The sequence below is a fragment of the Pteropus medius genome, unplaced genomic scaffold (genome assembly GCF_902729225.1).
Source record: "Pteropus medius unplaced genomic scaffold, Ma_sr-lr_union100, whole genome shotgun sequence".
Classification (NCBI taxonomy): Eukaryota; Metazoa; Chordata; class Mammalia; order Chiroptera; family Pteropodidae; genus Pteropus; species Pteropus medius.
In genome coordinates, this window is record NW_024350924.1 from 1,944,351 (window position 1) to 1,957,480 (window position 13,130).

The window sequence follows — 13,130 nt, forward strand, 5'->3', positions numbered from 1 at the left end:
GCGCCGCCGCCGCTGGGGGCGCCCGGGGCCCCGTGGCGCGGAGGCGGCGGCGGCGGTTCTGCGAGCGTCGCTTCTCGCGGCTCTCAGACGGGCGGCGGCGGCCAGCTGCGCACCGAAAGGGCGCCCACCGCCCAGGCGAGCTGCAGCACGACCGCTCCCGCGCCGCGGCCGCCGCCGCGCTCCGGCCCGGGCTGCCGCGAGAGGCGGCGGCGGCGGCCCCGGCCGGCCCGCGGCGCCCCCCGGCCGCGCCCCCGCGCGCAGCTCGCGGCCCCGGCCATGGGGCTGGGCGGGCCTGGGGCTCGGCCGAGCTGAGGCGGCGGCGGCCCGCGCGCCCCTTGGGGCCGCCCCCGCACCCCGCCCGCCGGCGTCTGGCTCTCATGATGATGAAGAAGAAGAAGTTTAAGTTTAAGGTGGACTTCGGGCTCGAGGAGCTCTCCTCAGTGCCCTTCGTCAACGGTGTCCTTTTCTGCAAAATGCGGCTGCTGGACGGCGGCAGCTTCACCGCCGAGTCCCCCAGGTAACGCGCCTCCCGGGCCGCTGCGCCCGCGCCTGCCCTGCAGGGGGCTGGGTGGAGGGACGGCGTCCCCTTCCTCGGCGCGTTCGCTCCAGGAGGGCGGCCAGCCTGGTGCGCGAGCTTCATTCTCTGGGGACCTGGCTGAAATCGGTCAGGAATGTATTGCTCTGCACAGAGTGCTTCGCAAAAAAAATGGGTGCACCTCGGCTGGGCTGGGCGCCTGCTCTCCTGATTCCAGACGGTTCCTGGTGTCTGCTCTTCCTTCGTAAATTCTCTAGGAATGGGAGCAACGGCCCGAAGAAACAGGATGGTTTCTCTTAAGACGTTTCCATATTTGTGAAATGCAAAGTGGAACTTGGGCTGTTGAAACAATAGCAAAAATAACCCAAACTGCTCGAGTTGCAAGAGCACCGGCTCTGAACAGAAGCCTGTGTTAGCCTAACTGCTTCTCCCTGGTTGGTGGCTCAGGGACTCGGGAGCCCAGGTGTAGGCCTGGTCAGGCTCGACTTGAGTCAGGTGTACCTGGCAGAGGGGACAACGGCCTGTACCACATCGGGGAGCTGCGTCTCCAGTTATGCGCTGACACTCACTGAATTAACCCACCTTGAGGTGGCCGCTAGTGGCACTCAGTGTGGAGGACTTAGAACCAGGAGAGCCCAGACTCTGCCCTCATTTTCAAATGAGCCCCCGGGCACTCAGAGTGGTTGGCAGGTTGCAGAATGAAGTCAGGGGTCGTGGTGTTCCTTGAGCGATTTCAGAGCTATTCGTAGGTTGATAGATTTACCCTAAATTGTTTCTTAAGAAAATAGAAAATTTACAGCATTTAAAAAAATGAACTTTGAAGTTCCTGAGATCAAGGGAAAGCTGCTTTTGCCTAAAGTTACTTTTATTTTTAACCTAAAAATATTCTGCTTTTCATTTTTTTTCTGTCATCCTTATTAATAATGTAAAGGAAATAATGTGAACGGATTGTGGAATTGGGGCCAGAGATTTGCCCACGGGGGCATTACTGAAGCCTATGGAAGCCAGAAATTGTGATGTCTAGTTGGCTGAAGCCAAAGATGTAAAAAACACTATCGATTCTCAAAATTAAAATCGGTCAGGGAGCATAGTTTTTAAAATTAAACTGTGTCGACAAATCTGTGGCTATTCAGCTAATTAATTATATTATGGTCATTTTTTTTGAGTTCAGAATTAGTGCTTGATTTCGTCCATTCCTTTTAGATACATTCAGTATGCATTAATAATTCAGAACTATAGCAATGTACTAGTTTAAAAACAGTCAACTACTTAAGTGTATCTATTACCATCATTTTTAACACAGGTAAGAGAGCAGTGTAACTTAGAATGATGCAGCAATATTGTACCAACTGTTAAGGTGTTGAAATGCCAAAGCCAATTCTTGAATGTCCTGAAGGTGCAAGGACAGCCTTACTCATCCTTACCCTGTTTTGCTGCAGGGTCCCAACCGGGACTTCTGGCACTTTGACCAGCTCTCTGGGCCAGTGGTGACACCTGGTGGTCAGGGTACTTCCCTACCACCTCCTTTCTCCCTAAGGTCATTGACTTGGCTTGCTTCTCAGTAAGTGATTCAGGTGTTGGGGCAATCATTTGTTCTGCAGGTATAGATAGGTGGGGCCCTTTAAATATCTTATTTAATTCTTACAGAATTAAATGAGATAGGGATGCCCATTGTATGGATGAGTAAACTGAAACTCAGAAAGCATAACTAACTTTCACAAGATCCCCACATTTGGTAAGTGAAATGCCAAGATTCTGATACCAGGTCTGTCTTACAGATTGATACAAAATAAAAGAGAACATAAGCAATGGGCATAATTTTATTTATGATTTTCAAGAGTTGGAAAGCAAAAAGCAGAATATCCTGGGTTAAACTTACCCTGTTCTCTTCCAACTAAATTTTTACTTTAATCAAAGTCAGTAAGGTTAAAAATAGTGCTCTTTATAACCAAACAAAAAAATATGTATACATAATATAGTTTAGAGAGAAATGATTCATAATAAGGAGCCAGTGCTTATTAGGTAGAAGTAGTTGGTATAAAGCTAAGAGCAAGGGTTTGGAATGAGCTATATCTGAGCCTAAATCCTTGCTTGCCATGGTAAACCTGACTGGGTTACTTAGACTCTCAAAGCTTCTATCTATAAAATAGAAACCATTACTAATCCTTGTGAGGATTTAATAAGATGATATACCTGAAACAGCTACCCCAGTGCTCTGGTACTCAGTTGTCATTCAGAGAGAAGACAAGGAGCTTGTTGTCCAAAAGTATTTACTTCCTTTAGATGTTATACTTAGTTCCTTTATCCTGACAACTCCGGAAGTTTTGGTTTGGGGGGAAGACCTCATTATGCAAAGAAAAAAGAAAGAAAACCTGAAATACCTAAAGGATGTGAATTATTTAAAAATTGTGTAACTTTTAATTCTTGGGTGCCAGTCTGGGCAGTGCATCTCTAATTAAATGCTAGATTTTAGTACTTTAAAAAAAATCATTTTTGTGCCTCTTATAAATCAAATATAGTTAATCGTAATATTTCTCCCATAAAAATATGAAATTAACTACATAGAAAAGATTTAACATAGCAGGCCCAAGACTGCTTTCCTTAGAAAGACCTGCTTACCATGTTTGTGCTGGCATCTGGAAACTCAAATAGTCAATAGCTCTCTATACTGATATAAAACTTTAGCATGGCCCCCCGTGCCACCCTGAAAACACACTACAAACAGGGTGATTTGTGCTAAATACTGTCTGGGAGTCTGGAATTTTGGTCTGTGCCAGGCAGAGGGTGCCTATGTGATCAGCCCTTAAAAAAAAAAAAAATTAGGCGCTATGTCTCTGTGTTGGTAGACAACATGTGTTGTCAGAGTTGGGTGCTGGAGAAAGTGCGTTCTCGGTGACTCCACTGGGAGAACACTCTTAGAAGCTTGCATTTGGTTTCTCAGGACTTTGCACCATGCACCTTTTCCCTTTGCTGATTCTGCTTTGTATCCTTTCGCTGTAATAAATCTTAGACATGAATACAACTATGTGCTGAGTCCCGTGAGTCCTCCTAATGGATCACTGAACCTGGGGGTGGTCTTGGGAACTCCCAATGCATGAACTTACGTAAAATAATAATTAATTTTGTTAAAGAAAAGCCTTAGAGGTACATAGCTAATTATAAATATATTTGGCTTTATACACAAGTGTAAGATGCAACTCATTCATTGTTCACCAAATGTTGAGGATTTACCAGATTTCTAACTGGTAGGGCTGTAAGAAGTACACCAAATATAAAGGGACATAAGGGAATTACCTCAACTTAAATAATTTAGATCCTAGATGTATAACTGCTTGACAGTAGGAGACAGTATGATTTAGTGCCTAATCAATGAGTCAGACAATATGTGAGTGTTGATGAAATTCTGAAGATAAAGGATTTATTTACAGCCGTAATGGTTACTGAGAACCTTATTAGCTTTCAGTTGAGCATGCTGGGAGGATGAATTTGTATTGACAAGGAAGCCAGGATGGGAAAACAGCTTGAGCGAGTCATCAATAGAAATTGGTGAGATCAGCCTGATTGCGGAGAGAGTTCACATTGAACAGAAGCAGAAGATAAAGACTTTGGCCTTTATAATGAGTTTTCTTTCCACTGCTCATAGGATAAGAGTTAATCTAAGATTTTTACAGTAAATTGTAATATGATTAAAGTGGTATTTAAGCTGGCTGGTGGGCTAATGCTCTTTGGATTCAAGTTGGGGATAGATTAGAAGTGGGGAGAAAAATTCGGAGTCTATTAAAATAAGCCAGGCAGGAGCAAATAAGAATGTGAACTTGGAGGTCTCTCATGTAAGTGACTAATGAAATGAAAAAATGCTATGACAAATGCTTTGATGACATAACAGTAAAGAAGTCAAGAAGAATCTTTGTTTTGTTTTGCTTTGTTGAGGGGACTGTAGCATGGGGAGGATGCAAGGTGGTAAGTTGTACGCTAACATGCTACACAGAGGTGACAGAGAACAGAGACATTGATTGTGTATTTCTTAGATACTGGTCTGTGGAAAGTAGTGCTTACTGAACTTTTCATCTAGGATTTTTTTATACCATTATGCCCCTTTAAAGATTATTAAAATGATCAGATTTTACATATCATAGTCAAAAATACATTGTACAATTATAGGAAACTGGTCTAATTATTGCCTAATAATATATTTTTTGAAGACTTTTCAAAGACAGAGTGTTACATTACTTAAATCTTTCCAGAGCACCTTCCTTCGTAAACACATCTAAATCACTTTTGAGGTTCATTAAGGTTGTCAAAACAGGTTAATTTCTGGCTTTAATAAAAGGAATAATAAGAAATATTTCCTGTATTTTGGGGGATTCCCAAGTTTATCTTATATCGATCATCTTTTTTGGTGCCCATAGCTAAATACTAAGTTTCACATGGGCTTGTGGCAGAAAACCATGTGAATTCAGGGAGTGTCTGGGAAGCTAATGAGCACATCTGTGTATTGGATCTTTTACTTTGTAAACAAGCCTAAGGGATTTCTTCTCATTGTCCAGAGTATGTCTTCATGTTTTCAAGATTTTAGTTCACTGCACATTGTGTACTTCCTTTTAGTAACCTTTTTGCTTGCAAAAGTAATATAGATTCATGTGGAAAACTTAGAAAATAGAAAAAGAAAAAGAACAAAAATTATGTAGAAACAAACCAACTAGAGATAATAACTGTTACTGTTATTGGTGTATAATGTAGGAGCCTTTATTGGTACACACACACACACACACACACACACTTTTTTTAAACCAGAGCGGGATCACAGTCTTCCATGGTTTTTTTTCACTTAACATATCTTCCCATATCATTAAATATTCAATTACAAAATTATTTTTAATAGATGCATACCATTCAATTGAAAGGATTTCCATAGTTAATTGAATCAAGCCTCTTGAAATTGTCTTTCTCTATGCTTTCTTTTTTATTAATACTTTTATAAACAAATTACAATGAGCATCCTTATAGCCAAATTTTGTGGACATTCATTATTATTTATTTAGGATTAACTCTTAGAAATGGAATTATTGAGTCAAAGTGCTTTTGGATTTTTAAGGCTTTTGATATATATTATCAACTTAACCTTCAGTACATTAAATTGAGTTTTTAGAATGAAAAAAATCACCAACAAGTAACAAATATGAAAAATAACCAGTATTAGAAAGTGCTGTTTGACCATATGGCCCAGAGTTCTTTATACCCTGACCAGAAATGGTGTCATCTGTTCACATTATTGTAATCCCTATAATAATGGTAGCTAACATTTACTGAGTACTTTTTCCATGTGCCAAAAACTTCTCTAAGCTGTTATATCCTCAACATAATCCTAGGAGGAAGGTATTATTCTTACATTACTGCTGTTATTACTCCCATTTTATGCCTGAGGAAACAAGCATAAAGAGGTGCTGAAAAGTCACACAGCTAGTCAGTGCCAGGGCTAGGAGTCGATCAGGCTCCAGGGTGTAGTCTTTAATCACTGAACTCTGCTGCCTCTTAGATTTTGTTTTCTCATTGTTCTGTTTTAAAAGAATAGTAGATATATATCATCTACTATATATAGATTATATATATATATATCATCTATATATATATGTAGATGATATATATATATTATCTATATATAGTAGATGATATATATATATAAATATATATATATATAAATATATATAGTAGGAGTTTTTCTAAATGCCAGTCTCAGAAAACTGATTCCACTACGTGACACCACTAAATAGGGCATGAGATCTGGCCTCTTTAGATTTGCCCCAAGGTCATATTGTATGTGAAAGATAAGAGACATAGTGGTCATGCATATACTTTCTTTTCCTAAAGTATGACTTTCTGGTAGTAGGTCCTCAAAATTCAGTCTCATTAGTGGATAGTTATACCTTGTAAAAATATTAATGCCATTTTACATCAGTAAGTAATATTCACTATTGTATCACTAAGCCTTGTACAGTAGACAGTTTATGAATATTTGTTGAAGGAATCCGGATTTATGGAGAAAGGATCTGTTGTAGCTTTGCTAAGGATTACAAATACACAGAAATCTTCAAATTAAATATATAGGGAAGTCATATAGGGAAGTATATGCCATTCTATGTACACAGCTTATAAAGAATTAATGTTCAATTTAGAATATCAGCCTTTGAGCGATATTATCAGATAGAGATCCAGGGAAGTATATTAAGATTCTGATGAATCTTGAATTAGGTCAGTAACAGGGTCTGGGCGAGTCTCAAGAGAGAAGATGATGGTATTCAAATACTAAAAAATGAACTTGTATATATATTTTGTATTCCTAATTTTATTTAATTCTTACAAAATCCCTTTTATTTAGAGATGTTACATCCTATTGAGTTATGATATATGTCAGGTGCTGTAACACATATATTAAAAAAAAAAAGTGGCTTAAACAAGATAGAAGTTATTTCTCTCTTGTGTAAAGTCCAAGCTAGTGTGATGGCTGTGCTCTGTCAGGTTGTCAGGGGCCCTGACTCTTTCTTTATCTTGCTGCTCTGTCATGCCCAGGGTATTGTTCTCATCCACAGGGACTAAGTTGGCTCACCCCACATCCGAATTCCAGCCACTGGGAAGGAGGAAAGAGGAAGGGGAGGTCCCATTCGCTCACAGCCTACTGACCAGAATTTAAGCACAAGGCCATTGCCAGCCCCAAGGAAGACTGAGAAATTTAGTCTTTCCTGGGTGCCCATGTGCCCCGCAAAAGATTAAATTACAATAAAGAAAAGGAGAGGACAGATATCAGAGGACAGTTTGCCTGTCACACCTCTCATTTAGAGATGAGAAAGTTGATCTTCAGAAAAGCAACATAATTTGTTCAAGGCCACACATCAATAAATGAAAGATATTTGAAAGACTGCCCCATAAGGAGGGAATAGCCTTCTGCCAGGTATGTCAGAAGACAGAACTATGACCAGTGGAAAGATGTTAAAGAAAGCATGCTTCTATGCAGTATAATATTTATATACAACATTTGGTATAACATTTAGAAGAGTACAATAGTGTATAGGCTACCTTGGTATCTTGTTCAATTCTCAGGAATGTTATCCTTCGTTAGAAAGATAGGTGACTTTAAGGCCTTTTCTAATTCTAAGATTCTATGATCAAGCTTTCAGTCTTATTTCCTAATATTGGCGTATGCTGGAAACACTATGAGTATAATGGTGGGCTACTGCTGCCACATAAAGAAAGGGGAGACAGGGATCATTTCAAGGAGTCTGAACTTGCTTTGATACTGTAGTATCAAAGCAAGTGACTTCTATAATCTTAGTAGGTTGGCTTAGGGCTGAAATTTAAGGAAATTCTTATCTGATGACTTTAACTTTCTCAGTAGCAAGCAAGAAAGGTGGAGTAAGGGACATGAGGATAATGACAACCGATCAGAAAAGCTTACGTAAGGAATGGGAGAGGACGCTGACCAAAGATAAGTTGAAAAGGCTCAACTGAAATTTAAAACATAAATTTTAGTGATGGCAATGTGCATGTTCATGCATTTTTCTTGAGTGGTGCTCATAGATTTGAGATGGGAAAACATAGATGGTAGGATTGATTCAGGTTTAGAAGTTTGTAGGTGTGTGGAAAGGCCAAAGGGATGAGGGAATTAAGTATTGGTGAGAAAGAAATTTAAGGACTCAGTCATGGAGTCGACACTTCGTAAGGAGAAACCAGGCCAGGAAGATAAATCAGGAAAATATAGAATCGTTGGAAGATGAAGGCCTCAGTGATTGTAAAGAAAGGTAGGAGTGGAAGGAATGAGGCTATGGCAGATTCGGTGGGGTAGGAGATGTGCTCAGAGAGTAGGATATTAAAGCTTGAGATTCCTTCAGTAGAGCAGTCTGGAGAGCTGGCAGAATCCAGGATGTGGATGTCACTGAAGTCATGCGAAGATAGCATAGGGCAAAGAATTCTGAGTTTAGGGTGTTAGTTATTTGCATGGTGTAAAATAGCCAGTGCGATTGCAGGTGTTGGGGTGAAAAGAGAGAGAACAGGTACGTCAATGTGACATTAACTAGGAGAGGAAGCGTGTCATATAGCCAGATATTGTGTGTCTCAAGCTTTTAAGCCTCAAGCTTGTAAATGGAAGAGTACAGCCTACACGTGGCGCTGAGGAGTTAGAAAAATGCTAGCCCTGCCTCTTGTAGAAGATGAGGTGGAGAACAAACATCATCTATGCTACAGGGCTTTAATACAAGTAGTGCCCTCTTAAAATAGCCAGGTTTCTGTTAGGCATTAAGCAGAGTCTTAAGTGAAGAGGTTGAGAATGTAAGAGTGTTTTAACCCTGGAACCAAGGTTTCAGGTGATATGGTAGAATGAGTTGGGAAAGAGAGCAGCAATGGAATGATGAATCAGAGTGAGGAGGCGTAGAACAGTAGGAAAGAGCAGACTGGGTTATTCTGGCAGAAAAGGTGACCAGGACTTTCATTGCTGTCTTTTCATGCGATTGCCCACACACACACCTGCCCCACCATCAACCTCCCACACCAGAATGGCACATTCATTACCACTGATGAATCCATATTGACACGTCATTGTCACTCAGAGTCCGTGGTTTGTATTAGGGTTCACTCTTGGTGTTCTATATCCTGTGGGATTTGACAAATGTATAACAACCTGTAATCTACCATTATAGTATCATGCAAAATAGTTTCGGTACTCTAAAAATCTTCCGTGTGCCTGTTTATCCCTCTCTCCCCCTAACCTTAGGCAACCACTAATCTTTTTACTGTCTGCATAGTTTTGCCTTTTCCAGAATGTCGTGCAGTTGGAATCATGCAGTGGAGAGCCACCTTCAGACTTAGTAATTCACTTAGTAATATGCATTTAAGGTTCTTCCATGCCTTCATGGCTTGATAGCTCGTTTCTTTTTAGCACTAAATGGTATTCTGTTGTCTGAATGTATCAGAATTTATCCATTCACCTACCATTCACTGAATGATTACATTCACAGGAGTAGCTAGAGTGGTCAAATTCATAGGGACATAACATGGAATGGTGGTCGCCAGGGGCTGAGGAGAGGGAGGAATGGGGAGTCGTTCAATGGGTACAGAGTTTCATTGTCACAAGATGAAGAGTTCTTAGAGATTTGGTGCACAATATGAGTGTACTTAAGACTACTGAACTGTTCATGTAAAAAGATTAGTATTGTAAATGTTATGTGTATTTCACCATGATTTTAAAAAGTAAATTTTTCAGCACCCCCCAAAAAAATGTTTATTAGGCCAGGCCAATTATTTACATGTTAGCATTTTCAAGTAAAGCAGATGGAGTAGTATTAAAGAGAAATTTTTTTTCTGAACTTTGTGACTTAGGGATATTTTGTCATGAGTTTTCTTCAATAGAACTGATATATTTATTCAGTCATTCTACCAACTAATATGATTTAATAAAGTATAGACATTAGATTTATGCAGTAATTTTTATTTGACAATTTTAGGAAAGTTTCCCCCCTTTGTTTTCCTGTTTGCGTTTCTGCTTATCTAAGCCATTATTTTTGCTTTGTTATATAAGTCTTGAGATCTATCTTATTTGTTGCTCATCAACAGATATCAGCATTTATTGATATTTTAAGTTTATCTTTTATTAAGTATATTACCTGCAGTTAAGTTTATTCTGTAAAATACCATGTATGATGTTTACTTTCATCTTTTGCATGAGCTCTTTTCATCACACAAATGATATATTCTTCATAATAATCATTACTGTAAACATAGGTATAAAATATCTTTAGCACTGCAGTTTAGTGGGAGATACTGACATATTGTTAAATGCAATATAGGGCAGAGTGCGTGACAAAGGCTACAGTAAATTTACAAATAAAGTTGTATGGCAGTTCAAAGGAAGAAGGGAGCTGTTGATTCTGACTGAGAAAGTAGGGAAGACTCCTTAGAAGATCTGGCATGTGAGATAAGCTTTGAAAGATTAGTAAGATTTAACCAGTAGTAGGGATATGGGGTGATAGAATATCAGATGTTTTGACTCTAATAACATTTTGACTTGTGTTTACTATTAAAAACCATTTTAAAGAGTGGTACATCCGTACTGAATCTTCATCAAGAAAACATTTTCCAGTGTAACCACTTTGAAAAGCAGACTGGCATTTCCTCAGAGATTAGAGTTACCACATGATGCAGCAACTCTACTAATATACCCCAGAGAAATGAAAACATGTCAACACAAAAACTTGTACAGGCGTTATTCATAGTAGCCAAAACAAAAAACAAAAAACAAATGTCTGTCGAATGATGAATGGATAAGTAAAATGTGGGCCATCCATACAATTGAATGTTATTCAGCAAAAAAAAAAAGAAACGAAGTACTGACGTATGCTGCAACATCAGTGAAACTTGAAAACTGTGCTGAGTCACAGAAGCCAGTCTTAAAGAGACCACATGTTTTGATTCAATTTATATGAAATGTCCAAAATAGGCAAAACCTATAAAGACAGAAAGGAGGTTAGTGGTTGCCTAGAGCTGAGGGTTTAGAGGGAAATGGAGCGTGACTACTGATGAGTGTGAGGTTTCTTTTGAAGATGATGAAAGTGTTATAAAATTGATTGTGGTGGTGATTTTACACTGCATATATACTAAAACCATTGAATTATACAATTTACATGGGTGAATTGTGTAGTATGTGAATTCTATATCAATAAGGCTGTTTTAAAAAGCATTTCCTGACAAAACCCCATTAAGCCAATCTAATTAATAAGTTGCTATACAGAATTTTCATTTAACAAATATCTTTTGAATGTCTACTATGTGCCAGAACTACTCTAGACAATTGAATCATTTCTGTTATTTTTCACTTTAATTTTTATTTTATGAAACCATTTTCCTTGGTATTTATTGTCTTCTCTGTTTATTTTACAATGAACATGAGTTATAAAACACATGTGTAGATTATAATGTCTATCTTAATTTGTATTAATCTGACATAATCTTCATAGGCTATTATTTTTATGAAGTCCAGTTTTTCAGGATCGGATTTTACATTCTATTATTTTACATTCTTTTAAATTCTATTAAGAAGTCTTAATTTTGTGGCAGTTTATAGTCAAGAGCAATATTTGCCACGTGTTATTTTAGTCAATGAGTTACTTTAGCCAATTTTTTATTATTGCTACCAATAATATTCAATATAGTTAGTTAAAAGACTTGTAGAATTTTACTTAGCTAATCCAAGAGAGAATTTTGAGCATTGTCCTCCAGCTCTGTGTTATGGTTTTTGGAGCAAAGATCTTCAGGGTCAAAATGTTCTGCATTGAGTAGGAGAAAAACAGACTTGATAAACAGGAGCATAGAACCATAAAAGTGGACAGTGCTGAGAACATACTGGCCGAGCAGCAGAGCGGAACAGAGAATGGGGACTGTAGTGAAGAGCAAGACTGTGTTGGGGGCTAGATTTTGCCAGGCCTTGGATGCCATTCTGTGAAGACCGGATTTTATTCTGTGGGCAGTATGACCTTGAACCTGCCCTCCCCTTTTTTTCTGATTCTAATATTAATTCAAGATCATTATAAAAATTTTGGAAAATACATAAAATTACAAAGAAGAAAATGTTACCTATCAGACACAATAACTTAACAGTTTGAAATAAAGCTTTCCACTTTCTTCCAGTTCATTTTTCACATGTTGGAGCCAAATAACATAATATTTTATCCTGTTTTTTTTTAACTGAATATTAATGATAGTATAAGCATTTTCCATGTTATTAAATATTTTATTATGTTATTCAAATAGTGGCATATGTAATATTCTTTATCACTGGACTGTAAATCAAGTAACAATTCTTCTGTTTTGGATATTCCTGTTGTTTCCCATTTATTCCTTCTCTTGCCTATACTGAGCTCTTTCCTATGAACATTTGAATGTGAGGTGCAAACAAGGTCTGCGATGATGTATTGTAGGCAGCAGAGAGTTTATGTCTGAAACTTGGCAGGGTAGTCAGGACTGCATACCTAGATTTTAAAGTAATCCTCAAGAACAAGATAATTAAAGCCAGAGAGCACATAGAATAAAACACAAGGGCCAGAGGATAGAACCTTGGTAGAAAAAGACCTAATTACGGAAAATGAGACCAAAACACTGAAGAAGAATGTGGCATCCCAGAAGCTGAGGACAGAGTTGAGAGGACAGTATTATCTCTGTCTTAGTGTGGAGAGAGGGAGTAGTATAAGAGCCGCTTTCTTAATTTGACAATGAGCAAGTCTTTGGTGAAGTTTTTTTTATCATTGAGGCAAAATTGACATATATAACATATTAGTTTCAGATGTACATAATGATTCAATATTTAATATTGTGGGAAATGATCACAATAAATCTTATTAATGTAAGTCACTATACATAGTTACAAAATACTTTTTTCTTGTGATGAGGACTTTTAAGAACTACTCTCTTAGCAACTTTCAAATAAGCAGCATTATTAACTATGGTCACCATGCTATACATCACATCCCCATGATGTATGTTCATTTTGTAACTGGAAGTTTGTACCTTTTGACCCCCTTTACCCATTTACAACTCACCAATCTCCACCTCTGGC

The 13,130-nt window shown here is 38.6% G+C and overlaps 1 protein-coding gene across 1 annotated transcript in view; it reads left to right on the forward strand.

Moving 5' to 3' along the window:
• The first annotated feature begins 278 nt into the window (after positions 1–278).
• Positions 279–13,130, forward strand: part of EEIG2 (EEIG family member 2) — a 55,219-nt gene continuing 42,367 nt past the window's right edge. Inside the window, exon 1 of the mRNA XM_039841029.1 lies at positions 279–517. Coding sequence (XP_039696963.1) covers positions 378–517 — 140 coding nt within the window. The 5' untranslated portion in view covers positions 279–377. The remainder of the gene's footprint in view (positions 518–13,130) is intronic.